This window comes from Poecilia reticulata, chromosome 10 (assembly GCF_904066995.2).
Source record: "Poecilia reticulata chromosome 10, P_reticulata-male-v2, whole genome shotgun sequence".
Classification (NCBI taxonomy): Eukaryota; Metazoa; Chordata; class Actinopteri; order Cyprinodontiformes; family Poeciliidae; genus Poecilia; species Poecilia reticulata.
In genome coordinates, this window is record NC_088839.1 from 15,990,596 (window position 1) to 16,005,780 (window position 15,185).

General features: G+C 40.4%; 1 protein-coding gene across 2 annotated transcripts in view; it reads right to left on the minus strand.

The window, feature by feature from the left end:
* Nucleotides 1-15,185, minus strand: part of LOC103471283 (hemicentin-1-like) — a 34,929-nt gene that overhangs the window by 8,370 nt on the left and 11,374 nt on the right. The window contains exons 14-20 of one of the 2 annotated variants that reach the window (XR_014089283.1): nt 12,468-15,101; nt 12,161-12,322; nt 11,975-12,067; nt 10,650-10,767; nt 9,409-9,468; nt 9,113-9,153; nt 8,950-9,032 (exon numbers count right to left, since the gene is read on the minus strand). Coding sequence is in view for 1 of the 2 variants with exons in the window: in XM_081611666.1 (XP_081467792.1) it covers nt 14,847-15,101 (255 nt within the window). In the remaining variant the exon portion in view is untranslated. Of the gene's footprint in view, nt 1-8,949; nt 9,033-9,112; nt 9,154-9,408; nt 9,469-10,649; nt 10,768-11,974; nt 12,068-12,160; nt 12,323-12,467; nt 15,102-15,185 lie in introns of those variants that run through there. The other variant, XM_081611666.1, reaches the window with a different exon arrangement.

A 15,185-nucleotide genomic window follows, 5' to 3' on the forward strand; every position in this document is an offset into this window, starting at 1 on the left:
TCTTTTGGGTTTATTTCTGTATTCTCATTCTATGTTTAGGGGTTTATTCTGTGTTTCTATGTTTATTCTGGTCATTTACCCTCTGTTGATTGATAATCTCGTTCACCTGTTCCCCTGGTAATTTAAGTCGGCGTGCACCATTGTGTGGCGCTGGATCGTCGTCAGAACCGTCAGAGAAGAAAGGTACCTCCGAGTTTAGTTTAGTTTTTGAGGAAGACTCCGCAAGTTGTACTCTTGTATCTGACCTCAGTCATCTGTGTACGATGAAGAATAAACGCAGATCTACTCACCGTCGGCTCCCTGAGCGTTCGTTCCCAGTACCTCCAACCTCCCTCATGACAGAACGATCCAGCCATACTCCGCGCTCATGTTCTCCTCCACGGCTGGGGGAGGATGAGTTGTGGGGATTTTTCTACGGGGACCGAGAGGACTTTTTTCCGTGGGGTGTCCCCTGGTCGTCTGAAGGAGGACGGACACGATCTGTTCGTCGACCTGAGCCGACACCTCACGCTGCAGGGTCTCTCCCCCGAGGGGCCGCTGCGGCCTCGAGTTTCCCTTCCCGGGCCGCCGGGTTGAGGGTTCCAGAGTACAACTTACCTGAGCCGCTTGCCACCTCATCACTGGCTCCAGTCTCATCGAGTGGGTTGGGACTGAATACCTACCCCGACGCTTCGCACCACTTCCGCGAAGGTGGGGGAGACGAGCCCTCCTGTAATGAAGATGGTGGGAGGCTCCTGGTGGGTTTTCTCTATGGGGTCCTATTGGAACTGTTCCAGTCTGAGTCGGAGAGGATTGAGAATCCTGCTCCGGAGTTCCCAGCAGTTCCAGAGTTCCAGTCTGAGTCGGAGAGGATTGAGAATCCTGCTCCGGAGTTCCCAGCAGTTCCAGAGTTCCAGTCTGAGTCGGAGAGGATTGAGAATCCTGCTCCGGAGTTCCCAGCAGTTCCAGCGTTCCAGTCTGTGTCGGAGAGGATTGTGAATCCTGCTCCGGAGTTTCCAGTAGTTCCAGAGTTCCAGTCTGTGTCGGAGAGGATTGTGAATCCTGCTCCGGAGTTTCCAGCAGTTCCAGAGTTCCAGTCTGTGCCGGAGTTTCCAGCAGTTCCAGAGTTCCAGTCTGTGCCGGAGTTTCCTATAGTTCCAGTGTTCCAGTCTGTGCCGGAGTTTCCTACAGTTCCAGTGTTCCAGTCTGTGCCGGAGTTTCCTACAGTTCCAGTGTTCCAGTCTGTGCCGGAGTTTCCTACAGTTCCAGTGTTCCAGTTTGTGCCGGAGTTTCCTACAGTTCCAGTGTTCCAGTTTGTGCCGGAGGGGATTGAGAATCCTGCCCCAGCATTTCCGGTATCCGAGACCGTTCCTGAGCTGCTCCTAAATCCTGATCTGGAGCTTCGATCGGATTTGGCGTTCTTACCTGCGCCGAGGGAGTTCCGTGACCCTGTTCCAGAGTTGACGGGGGTTCCTGAGCTTCTACCTGTGCCAGAGGAGTTCAGAGATCCTGATCCGAAGTTTCGGGGTCTTCGGGAGCCCTTACCTGTTCCAGTGGGGTCCTGCGATCCTGTTCCGGAACTCCTGGATGTTCCAAGTTCCCGGTCATCTTCCTTGGAGAACTGTGGCCCTGAGCCTGAGACCTCGAGTCGTCCCGAGGGTCCACAGGCTCCGGAGTTCTCTGACCTTCTAGCTCCGGGATTTCAAGTGATCCCCAGATTCTTGCCATCCGGTTCGAGGAGGCTAGTTTCGGGGCCAGTGGACATTGCAGCTTTAGATGACCGCATTGAGCCCGCACGGGCAAGGGTGGGTCGTGGTCCTCAAACGGCTTGGAGACGCCGTCTGCTCTATGGATTTCGCTGTGCAGTACGCGGTCGGACCTCACGTCGACTGCCGGGCTGGTCGCCTGAGGTTAGGCGAATCTGGCGTCGACGTCTGGGTCGACCACCGGAAGGACTTTGGACATCACGATGGCGGCCAGGCCGCCCGCCTGACCTGAGACGGACTAATGCCCGGGTCCGCGTTTTAGTTCTGTGGAATCAACATGTTGATTTTCCGGTTCACGGACTCTTGGGGGGGTTTTCTTAGGTCTGTCTCTGTGACAGTGTTTTTTGTTTTTTGCTCTGCCCCACGTCAGTTTTGGGTCGCTTTGGACTTGGTTCTTTCTTCCAATTAGTGGGGTTCGGATGATCATTGTTTGTTTCTGTTGTTTGGGCGTCTGGTATCCGCCCTTAAGGGGGGGATTCTGTCATGATGTCAGTTCTTTTGGGTTTATTTCTGTATTCTCATTCTATGTTTAGGGGTTTATTCTGTGTTTCTATGTTTATTCTGGTCATTTACCCTCTGTTGATTGATAATCTCGTTCACCTGTTCCCCTGGTAATTTAAGTCGGCGTGCACCATTGTGTGGCGCTGGATCGTCGTCAGAACCGTCAGAGAAGAAAGGTACCTCCGAGTTTAGTTTAGTTTTTGAGGAAGACTCCGCAAGTTGTACTCTTGTATCTGACCTCAGTCATCTGTGTACGATGAAGAATAAACGCAGATCTACTCACCGTCGGCTCCCTGAGCGTTCGTTCCCAGTACCTCCAACCTCCCTCATGACAAATACTTTGTTATATAGTATATCCGGTTGGCAATGACAAGAGGTTAAACGTTTTCTGCAAGTCTTCACAAGGTTGGTACACACTGTAGCTGGTATTTTAGCCCATTCCTCCATGCAGATCTCCTTTAGATCAATGATGTTTTGAGGCTTTCGCTGGGCAACACAGACTTTCAACTCCCCCTAAAGGTTTTCTTTGGAGGAGATCTGGACACTGGCTAGTCTGGCTAGTCTCCAGATCTTGAAATGCTTCTTACAAAGCCACTTCTTTGTTGCCCTGGCGATGTGCTTGGGATGATTGCCAAGCTGAAAGACCCAGCCTCGTTTCATCTTCAATGCCCTTTGCTGATGGAAGTTCTGGGATTTTTGCTCACTGTTCTTGTGATCATCTTGACCCCACAGGGTGAGATCTTGCATGGAGCCCCTGAGTATCCATGGTCTTGGATGTTTTTCATTTTCTAATTCTTGTTCCCATAGTTTATTTCTTCACACCAAATCGCTTGCCTATTGCAGATTCAGATTTCTCAGCCTGGTGCAAGTCTGCAATTTTGTCTCTGGTGTCCTTCCACAGATCTTTGGTCTTCACCGTAGTGGAGTTTTGGAGTGTCAATGATTGAGGTTGTGGACATGTGTCTTTTATACGGATAAGTTCAAACAGATGCCATTAATGCAGGTAATGATTGGAGGACAGATGAGTCTATTAAGGAAGAAGTAACAGGTCTGTGAGAGCCAGAAATCTTGCTTATTTGTTATTGACCAAATACTTATTTTCCATAATTTGAAAATGTCATTTTCTAGAAATGTTTTCTCATTTTGTCTCTCATAGTTGAGGTCTACCTATGATGTCAGTTGCCTGTCTTATTTTTTTAAAGTTGGAGAACTTTTGGTGGCTGACTAAAACTAAATACTCCCCCCCCCACAATATATTTAATTGTTGGAGAGACTGCTGCTGTTTCAACACACAGGATGTTATTTCATTTATGAACTCACTTAGCTATTTGTGTCCAATTGGAAGTGCAGTTAATGAATACGTAACCTAGAAGAAAACAAACTACAACCTACTATCCATCCATCCATTTTCTTACACCCTTGTCCCTTAGTGGGGACGGGGGGGTTACAACCGACTAATATAATCTAATTATTTATCTTTTCTCACTCACCACAGTAAGTTAAGTTCATTCCTTTGGAGGAGTCACTGACTTCATTCCTGACTGAGCAGATCAGATGTCCTGAGATGTTTTGTCTCAGAACGATGATGTTGGTCTCAGTATTTCTAGAGAAGAGCTCAGAGTCTGTCAGTGTGTGTCCATCCAGAGTCCAGCTGTACTGAGGACTGTCACCTTGAGACACACAGGACACCTTCATCTGTCCCTGAGACAAACACTCAGGGACCAGCTGGACTGAGGACACAGGAGCTGAGAGAGAAACACATGAAAAATGAATTACATAATATAATTCTTTTTAATTTAGGTGGAAAACTGTTAAGTACAGAATACAAACTGAAGTACGCTGTAAAATATTTATTTAATATAAGTAAAATGTGTATCTACACTACTTCATAGTATGAAATGAAACAATGTAAAAGAGTAAAACATGGAAGAAAATTAGAAGACAAATAATTGATTACCTATAACAAATAGTTGCAGAGTTCTCCATCCGATGTTATTTCCATTTCTATCAAACATTTCAAGTTTATATTCACCACTGTCAGTCCTTCTCAGGTCTTTGATCCTGACTGTTGTATTACTGGGGAAAAAGGGAATTCTGTCGTCCTCTGGAGGAATAATTTTGTTATTCGCCCATTTGAGTATCAAAGAGTTGTTCATTATCCAGTTGAAATTTCGTATTTCTGACACGTTGTCTATCAGCTGAATGTCTACTGCTCCTCCCAAAACTCCAAAACACTGAGTTCCATTTTCTCTGCCATCACAAGACGGTTTCTCTGCTTAAAGGAATCACAAAATTCGAATGAAGAATAAGAATAAATAGTGTATTTATTTTTTGTTCTTTTTTTTTACAAAATGAAGGGATTCTATTAGCCACTGGAACATTTCTAATATGAGACACTATGAATTTCTCACACGTCACAATGACTTTAAGTGTTTAGTGCCAAACTGCTGAGCAACACAATTATAATAATCAGCACATTTTCTTCAAACAGAGGCCAAGCAACAAATAATATTTTAATGTGATGCCATTACAACCTCAAATATTAAAAATAAAATTAATCATCGCAATATTTTGCTGATTTATTTTAGATCAGGGAATCTGTTTTTGTATTTTTGATTCATTGTAAGTTTTGAATCACAATGTTTTAACAAAAATCACACAAAATGACTCTTCAGCTCAAACCTGCCAATTCTTTTTACATTTCTCATTAGGTCAAGATAAGTAAATGATATTTTTCAAGGATCATCAAGTTATTTGATCATGGCAAAATGTTTTTGTCAAGCGTTTGTTGCAGGAATCCATGAAGTAGATTTACATCATGAAAAGAGTCAAAATATGAACTACTGGATTTATCATCTGAACACTGGATACTATTAACATTTTTCTAACTCACCACAGTAAGTTAAGTTCATTCCTTCGGAGGAGTTACTGACTTCATTCCTGACTGAGCAGACCAGATGTCCTGAGATGTTTTGTCTCAGAACGATGATGTTGGTCTCAGTATTTCTAGAGAAGAGCTCAGAGTCTGTCAGTGTGTGTCCATCCAGAGTCCAGCTGTACTGAGGACTGTCACCTTGAGACACACAGGACACCTTCATCTGTCCCTGAGACAAACACTTAGGGACCAGCTGGACTGAGGACACAGGAGCTGAGAGAGAAACACATGAAAAATGAATTACATAATATAATTCTTTTTAATTTAGGTGGAAAACTGTTAAGTACAGAATACAAACTGAAGTACGCTGTAAAATATTTATTTAATATAAGTAAAATGTGTATCTACACTACTTCATAGTATGAAATGAAACAATGTAAAAGAGTAAAACATGGAAGAAAATTAGAAGACAAATAATTGATTACCTATAACAAATAGTTGCAGAGTTCTCCATCCGATGTTATTTCCATTTCTATCAAACATTTCAAGTTTATATTCACCACTGTCAGTCCTTCTCAGGTCTTTGATCCTGACTGTTGTATTACTGGGGAAAAAGGGAATTCTGTCGTCCTCTGGAGGAATAATTTTGTTATTCGCCCATTTGAGTATCAAAGAGTTGTTCATTATCCAGTTGAAATTTCGTATTTCTGACACGTTGTCTATCAGCTGAATGTCTACTGCTCCTCCCAAAACTCCAAAACACTGAGTTCCATTTTCTCTGCCATCACAAGACGGTTTCTCTGCTTAAAGGAATCACAAAATTCGAATGAAGAATTGAAGAATAAGAATAAATAGTGTATTTATTTTTTGTTCTTTTTTTTTACAAAATGAAGGGATTCTATTAGCCACTGGAACATTTCTAATATGAGACACTATGAATTTCTCACACGTCACAATGACTTTAAGTGTTTAGTGCCAAACTGCTGAGCAACACAATTATAATAATCAGCACATTTTCTTCAAACAGAGGCCAAGCAACAAATAATATTTTAATGTGATGCCATTACAACCTCAAATATTAAAAATAAAATTAATCATCGCAATATTTTGCTGATTTATTTTAGATCAGGGAATCTGTTTTTGTATTTTTGATTCATTGTAAGTTTTGAATCACAATGTTTTAACAAAAATCACACAAAATGACTCTTCAGCTCAAACCTGCCAATTCTTTTTACATTTCTCATTAGGTCAAGATAAGTAAATGATATTTTTCAAGGATCATCAAGTTATTTGATCATGGCAAAATGTTTTTGTCAAGCGTTTGTTGCAGGAATCCATGAAGTAGATTTACATCATGAAAAGAGTCAAAATATGAACTACTGGATTTATCATCTGAACACTGGATACTATTAACATTTTTCTAACTCACCACAGTAAGTTAAGTTCATTCCTGCGGAGGAGTTACTGACTTCATTCCTGACTGAGCAGACCAGATGTCCTGAGATGTTTTGTCTCAGAACGATGATGTTGGTCTCAGTATTTCTAGAGAAGAGCTCAGAGTCGGTCAGTGTGTGTCCATCCAGAGTCCAGCTGTACTGAGGACTGTCACCTTGAGACACACAGGACACCTTCACCTGTCCGTGAGAGAAACACTCAGGGACCAGCTGGACTGAGGACACAGGAGCTGAGAGAGAAACACATGAAAAATGAATGATAGAAAATAATTATTTTAAGTTCTGGTGGAAAACTGTAAAGTACACAATATATTACTGAAGTATTTATGTTAGATATTTGTATTTTACATAAGTAAAATGTGTATTTCATGGTGTGAAATGAAACAATGTAAAAGAGCAAAAAATGGAAGAAAATTAGAAGAGAAATAGTTGATTACCTATAACAAATAGTTGCAGAGTTCTCCATCCTATGTTATTTCCATCTCTATCAAACATTTCAAGTTTATATTCAACGCTGTCAGTCCTTCTCAAGTCATTGATCCTGACTGTTCCATTACTGGGAAAAAAAGGAATTCTGTCGTCCTTTGGAGTAACAACTGTGTTATTCCTCCAATATAGTATCACAGAGTTGTTCATTTTCCACCAGAATCTGGGTATTTCTGACACGTTGTCCATCAGCTGAACGGCTACTGCTCCTCCCAACACTCCAAAACACTGAGCTCCATTTTCTCTGCCATCACAGGAAGGTTCAACTGCTTAAAAAAAACCAAGACCATTATTATTATTGTTATTATTTTATAAAAATTGCATTTACTTTTTTTCGATGAGAACTTTATGTTCGCAAGAGAAAATAATATAAAAATAATCCATCCATTCATTGATCCTTTATCAATATACTATATCAATTTACTAGAACAGAGGTGGGGTACACTCTGGACACAAGACACACAACGCTACACACACAAACTAATGTTCAAGTCTGATTTATAGAGATGAGTTGACCTGAAATGTTTTCAAATTTTGGGATGATGCTGGAGAGAACTGACAAAAGGAAATTATGTGCAGAAACACAAAATATGTCATTATTTTAGCAGTGAAATACTCAAACATGAACAATAAACTATTAATAAATGTGTTGCTTTAGTTTCAGGGATCTGTTGTTGTGTCCCAATGCCATATTTAAATTTCTCAGTTGAAAAAAATTCATGAGGGCAAATAATGAATCTATCAAAATGTTCTATTTACAAAATGAGCTGCAGCAGATTCAGTTAAACCTCAATACAACAAACAAGTGGCAGCTCCTACGTCAACAATTTAACTTTTCTTTGAATGAAATGTCTTATTGGTACTTTAAGGCAATCAAAATTTCCTAAATAACATATTTGTTTATAACATGACAAGTAGTGAAAAGTCTTTGAGATTTTGCTTTACCAGTTATGGAAAGTCTTTGATTTAAAGTTTATCAATCATGTCAGAGATGTGGAAAATCAGAATAAAGTATGTTAAAAGCTGTCTTGAAACAGAAAACGAGTTTTGCTGATTTAGAGAATTTACTATGAAATGCAGGACAAATAAAGCTGTTGATGTTGTCTGCTACACACAGTAAGCCAAAAATATAATCAAGAACTAGCAGTTTCTTCAAAATAGTTGGTACAATATCATTACTTCTTAAAGTTGTTTCTGAAGTAAATGTAACTGAGTGAGAAAATGCAAGTAGTTACTGCTTGCCTCAAACTACACATAAAACATTGCATTGCAAATACTTTGCTGCCCTCTAGCGTCTGAGTGACGCTAGACCTGAATGACTCTTATGACGTTCAGACATTAAGGGGTTAAAAGTCAAGCCCGTTCCCGGAAACTAAGAGCTTTACTTAAGCTTGATCATTTCTGAGAAATAGATATCCAATATATACCTTGCTGATGCTGATTAAGTCATTTATCTAAGTAATAGTAGGAGGTGTATGCAACTATTTAACCTTGTAGGTATTTAGTACAAAATTGGGCAAGAGTAAATTCACACAAAATTTTAATTTGTCTACTAAATTATTAGTTTTACGCCTTGTTTAAGTTGTTAATTCCACACCAAAAAGAAAGGGTTAAAAGCACAATATACATACAAGATATGCTAAGGATGACTGGCACTGATGCAGATCTAATGCATACCAAGGAAATACTTTTTTAAACTACCAATGTAGACAAAAATGAACCAATAGGAGGAAATTTAAACAAAAAACAACATTAAAGGTATCACAATTTAATCCATTAAGGATTTTACTGTCAGCTGTGTTTTTGTTTCTAAAAGTTCAGGCTATTTTAGAAAAGAAGACAAAAAACACAACAATCAATTAGATGTGAAAAATTGTGAACCACTCACCACTACAGACTCCTATCAGGATCAACTGCAGCTTAATCACAGCTTTCATGTCTCTATTGACCCAAGTCTTTGTTGATCAGTGACTGTTAAAAACATAAATGCATGCAACAGCTGATGTATGTCCCGTTAATGATTAGCTTCAGAAGAAAAACTGTGCAAATACCTTTCAGTTAGGGGTGGAATAAGGAAGGAAGTTCAGCAAACCTAAAATAACAATAAAAAGAAGAAGTAAGAAGATTACAGTTTGCTGTAAGCTATTCTCCTATTAGCTCTGTGATGATGGAGCATCAGAAACCAGGTTTCCAGGCTATACGGAGTTAAAAGGGTGTGCATCAGATGAAGTCCCGCTTTGATGCATGTGTATTGCTGAAACATACAACCGCTGATATTGCCTCACGTTACACTGGGCATGTCACTGCTGTAATGCGTGTCAGTGTTCAGGACAAAAACGCTACAAACCTTTGTGGGTTGTTGTCAGTAGCTTGGTTAAGGATGCAAGTAGGAGAGCATCAATAGTGGCTGAAATGGAGCCAATAAAAAAAGAACAAAAACTTTCATCTGGAAATATTTTGAGATCACTGTTCACAATATAATTCAATTAACTCCCACCCTCCAGAAATGTCATAGAAATTTCCGAAAAAATAAAATGTTTCATAATAATAATAATAAAAGGTTTTATAAGCAGTAGGATAGGCAAAGCTGAAGCGTATTGAGCTTGTATGATACTTTAGGTAGGTATCAGGTAGATTTCATAAACCTCCAGAAATTACAAGAATTTTTTTTAGAAAAAGATAAGAGATTTTTCTGCCAGCTGGTTTATTGGTGCCAGTTTCCTTAATTTTGGGAGGTCGGTATCGGCCGATTTTTACATGTGAAACCGATCTTATCAACCTCTGCCAAGGTCTAAAAATCAGACACTGTCCTCTTTTGTTCTTCTGTGAAAAAGGTTTGACTGCACATTTATAGTTAACAATAGTGACCTTACTGTTGCCAGTTCAGCAACTTTCTTGCTATTTTGAGCAACATTTCAGACAAAAAAAAAAAAAATGGTATTGGCCAAAATTGGAATCGGCAAGACAAGCTTTTTAAAAGATTGATAATCAGTGTTTGGTCAGAAAACTGCAATCGGTGCATTCCTAAAGAGAATCTGAGCAGGGCACTAAGATGATATTGCAATACAGCAACCAGCTTGATGAACAGATTGGAAAATCACTTTGCAGTGATGCTACTAAATATTCATCCATCCATCCATTATCTCAGCTCTGAAAGCAGTTAGTTACTCTCTCATCCTTACTGATAACTTTGCCTGTGAGTTATTTTTAAAGTCACAGTTTTATAGTTATATTTACATTATCAACATCATAACTGGATTACTTCAAACCTAAGGACTGGGGGATTTTATTTTTACCTTACTTTTCTTCACCTCCAAGTTGAACCGGGGCAAAATGCCTCCGGTCGACCCCAGAAACATTAGCAGTATTATACAATGACTTCAGTCTATAGAAATTAAGATTCAATGCCTGGTGGTGAACTTTGAGATCAACGCTACCTGTGGAAATGAAACAACTCTCCCTCAAATCAGCGGAGAGGTTGTACGTCCCGCACCAAGCAGCTCACCTTGGAACGTTCAGGGTGCTAAGCCGAAACAAAAGTCTCATACTGCGGATCCCATGAGACGACTAACAGGGAGAACCCCTCACCTGGATGAATCAGCATGGCCGGCTCTGAACCGAAAACCAAACAGCTCCACCGACGCCGCTCCCGAGGACAAAGCGACCAGCCCGAGCCTCAAAACACTCTGACTCTGTTGGAATCCCACTGAAAAACAGATTTCCTGCACTTCAGCTTGAAATCTCACCTTCAAAACATCAACAATGAGGCAAGACCAACACATCCAAACCCCAATACAGCGGTCTTAATTCAAACCTCAGATTGAAGAACTATCGGTCACCAACTCACTTAAACTAACTCTTTTAAGTATCAGATCTCTCTGTGCCAAAACGCTATTAACTAATGATTTCATCACTGAGCATAATATTGATATTATGTTTCTGACAGAAACATGGTTGAATGACAATAATGAACCATCCATCCATTTTCTGAACACCCTTGTCCCTTAGTGGGGTTGGGAGGGTTGCTGGTGCCTATCTCCAGCTAACGTTCCGGGCGAGAGGCGGGGTCACCCTGGACAGGTCGCAGCAGAAACATTTAATCAAATCTACTCTTCTTCCTTACCCTTAAGCTAATGATGTAGATAAGATGGTAGATGATTTTGTGTCTAAAGTTTCAGATATCATTGATTACATTGCCCCCATTAAAGTGAAGGTTGTGTCTGGTAGGAAGAAATCTCCATAGACAAATGCACAAACAGTTCAATCTGCACGACAACTCTGCCGTAGGGCCGAACGAAAATGGCGTAAAACTCAACTTTACGATTATTATGAAATCTATAAAGAAAGACTACGTAACTATCACTCAACACTAAAACATGCAAGGGAAGCTTTCTTTGTAGATGTCATAAACAAAAACATTAACAAAGCTCGAGCTTCATTTGCAACAGTTGAAAGGCTCACAAACCACCTGAATTTCAATCTAATGCTGCCTGCAACAAGTTTTCCAGCTTCTTTTCAGAGAAATTAAAAAAAAAAAAAAATCTGAGTATGTCAGTCGATCTACCTACCCTCATCTATGGTCATGAGCTTTGGGTCATGACCGAAAGAATGAGGTCACAGATACAAGAGGCCAAAATTAGTTTTTTCCATAGGGTGTCTGGGCTCTCCCTTAGAGATAGGGTGAGAAGCTCGGTCATCCAGAAGGGACTCAGAGAGCCGCTGCTCCTTCACGTCAAGAGGAGCCAGTTGAGGTGGCTCAGGCATCTGGTCAGGATGCGTCCTGGACGCCTCCCTGGTGAGGTGTTCTGGGCACGTCTCACTGGGAGGAGGCCCAGAGGAAGACCCAGGAGACGCTGGAGGGACTATGCTTCTCAGCTGTTTCACTCAGTTTTTGTAATATTTGTTAGTCTTACATCACACATCCTGATGACAGTTGATGGATCTTCACCAGATATGTAGTGTGGCAAACCAAGCAGAACAGCAGCCCTTCTAGTTTCATTTGTGTCCTGCAAGAGATGAGACATTCAGTAAGATGAATATATTTTAGCAAAAATAACAAATTATTGCCTTGTTTTCTAGCCATCTTCTGTTCTGCTTACATCTTTTGCAAGGCAGTCCAAAGTGTCTTTGAGTGGCTGCTTCTTTCCAGATTTGGTTGCTGCTTTGTAGACCTCCAGCAGTCTCGGAACCAGGTCATCAAGTCCGTCAAGAAAAGATTCCAGGAGGTCTTTGGTGACGATTCTTGTAAATTCAGTCCTAATCTGAGATGATAGAATATAAAACTTGTCTCAATAAGACACGGTTAACTCAGTCTTAAATCACTAAATTTCTTGGTGGGACTAATTCAGTTGTGCGTTTACTCGTCTCTCATGGAACAGAGCTGGCCATCGGGAGATTAGCTCTTACCTACGCTGAGAAAATGTAGCAACCATCCAATCCTCAAGCAGCTGATAGTTTGGGTCTTTCTTCTGCATTTCAGCCTCCATTATCTTGCGCTTCACCTCCATGTTTTCAGGACTCTGTCCTTCAGGTGGATCAGGACAGTAGTTCACCTCCCCCTTCTTTGACTTTTTGACAGTTTCCCCTTTTGAACTTACAGATTTGCGTTTGTTTATGACCACTTCAGGGCATCCCACTGAACTTAATTTTTGCCTGTAGTTTCCCATTTTAAATTTCAGACTGTGAAACCATGAGTACCATCCCTTTTCTGATCCTGGGTCTTGCAGACAGGGATGCCTTTCCACCAGCGTTTTGGCCACATTTTCATAGTGTTGCCTCTCAGGATAAGCACTAATCTTTGACATACAGTCTGCAAGTGTGTCAAGGATATCAGTCTTCAAAGTTTTAGAAGTCACTGTCACAGATCCATCCTTAGCATATCTACAATTAGCTTCTTTCAGTTGCAGCTCCACATCATGTGAAAACTTTGGAATCGGGAAGGGATCAGGCCATTGAACAAAATCTGCACTACTTGGAGAAGAGAGGCTGCCAGTGTCCAGTGTAGAATCCAAGGAGTCGTCAGCTGTGAACAATACTTTCAAAGTTGCACCATCTGCAGGAAGGTCTCTGATGTTCGTTAGGTTGCACAACCTAACGAATTGAAATCAGGATCCTCAAACTGCTAAATGAATCCTCCTCTTAGAGCAAGGTTGGTTCGCAACACCTGGTACAGGTTCTCGACACTTGAGGGGATGTCTTCAATTGAAAGACGCCTGATTTCATTTTCTGAAACTATGACAGGCAGCACATAGTAGACAACTTAGACCTGAAAAATTTGCACGTTAAGAATAAGTGCATCTGGTACAGTGACAAGACACTACATTCATGAGGAGAGAAGACAAAATGATAAGGGTTAATGATAAGACAAGGTTTTAAAACAATTTAAGGGAATCACCATTGACTAAATATTTACGTTATCTTATCAGTTAACTTAACTTGTTACTATAACAATGAACATAATAAAATAAATCGATGAAAAACAAAACAAAAAAGTATTTTAACATTTAAGATAATCAGTAACAGCAGTGTGGGGCAAGGACACATGAAACAAAGGACACAGCTAATTTACTGACAAGGAACACATTACTTACACACAGCCTTTCCCGAAGCCGCTAACTCACTCATAAGCGCCACATATGTGCTTCTGAGGAAATGTACAATACAAAAATCGTGGTAGCTGCTTAAGTCCTATAAGCGCAACCAAGTAGCATACTGCGTTTAGCTAGCTGCATTAACTAACTCCTGCCCTCGACAGTTAACAAGCTGTTGTTTTATGTCCTGTGTTTAAACATGTAACAGAGACACGAACTTTTAGCTCTTAATAACATATTTTAAAAATGGATGGCATTATCAAAAAACGACAAATGCAGCTTACCTTACTTCTATGGCTCCAGCTCGCTTCGCATTTAGAAAAAAAATGCCCCGCCAAATTTGAACACCTTTGGGACGGATCAAGGTCTTGGAAAAAATGGTATTCATCCGCGACTTTGCTTTCGACGTCCTTAATCTGGTCAGGTGGTGTTCCTCTTCTTCATTTAATATGGGATGGAGAACTTTATAAAGTTTTACTAAATCTTACATCATATTTAGCCCCTTATCAGATAAAGAGCACATTTCCAGCACTATTTGGATCTCGCATTAATATTGCCAGTGGTGATCAGTTTTTATAAGATCCGGTTACCATTTTAAAACTCAGATTGTCAAGTTATGTTCACACATTTAAATGTATGTTTCATTGAACTGACTCACATTCTTGAGTTGAAATGCCAAAACTCATGAAATTAAGTTGAAATTACATAACTCATTATATTAATTGGAAGTAACTTATAGAAAAACGTTATGTTAACTAATGGAGGGCATGACAGTGGAAGAACCACAGCAATACTACGCACAGCAATAATACGCAATCCCAAAGTTAGCCGGATATGTTTGAAGACAAAAAAACTTCATTGTTTAATTAAACTGATGAGCTTTCACTGTAGATTGTTAGGTTGATATTATTGTTGGATGAACTCCAGTAGTTTTCACACCAGAGGACGAGGTGTGATCTATGAGATGTTTAGTAATTTTCACCTGCTAATGTACCAAAGTTGATCATTGTCATTAGGGTTGCTATTTGCTATCTAACTGTGTCTTCTTACCCGCACTAGTATATTTAGCTGTTGGAGAGACTGTTGTCTAAGCGATTTGTGTCCCATTTGAAGTGCAGTTACTGACTGTGAAGCCTAGAAACGAGCAAACGACAAACTACTAAGATAAACTAATTATTTATCTTTTCTCACTCACCACAGCCAGGTAAGTTCATTCCTTTGGAGGAGTCACTGACTTGATTCCTGACTGAGCAGATCAGATGTCCTGAGATGTTTCGTCTCAGAAAGATGATGTTGGTCTCAGTATTTCTAGAGAAGAGCTCAGAGTCTGTCAGTGTGTGTCCATTCAGAGTCCAGCTGTACTGAGGACTGTCACCTTGAGACACACAGGACACCTTCATTTCTAACTGAGAGAAACACTCATGGACCAGCTGGACTGAGGACACAGGAGCTGAGAGACAAACACATGAAAAATGAGTGACAGAAGATAGCTCTTTTTTAATTCTGTGGAAAAACTGGAAAATACAGAATACAA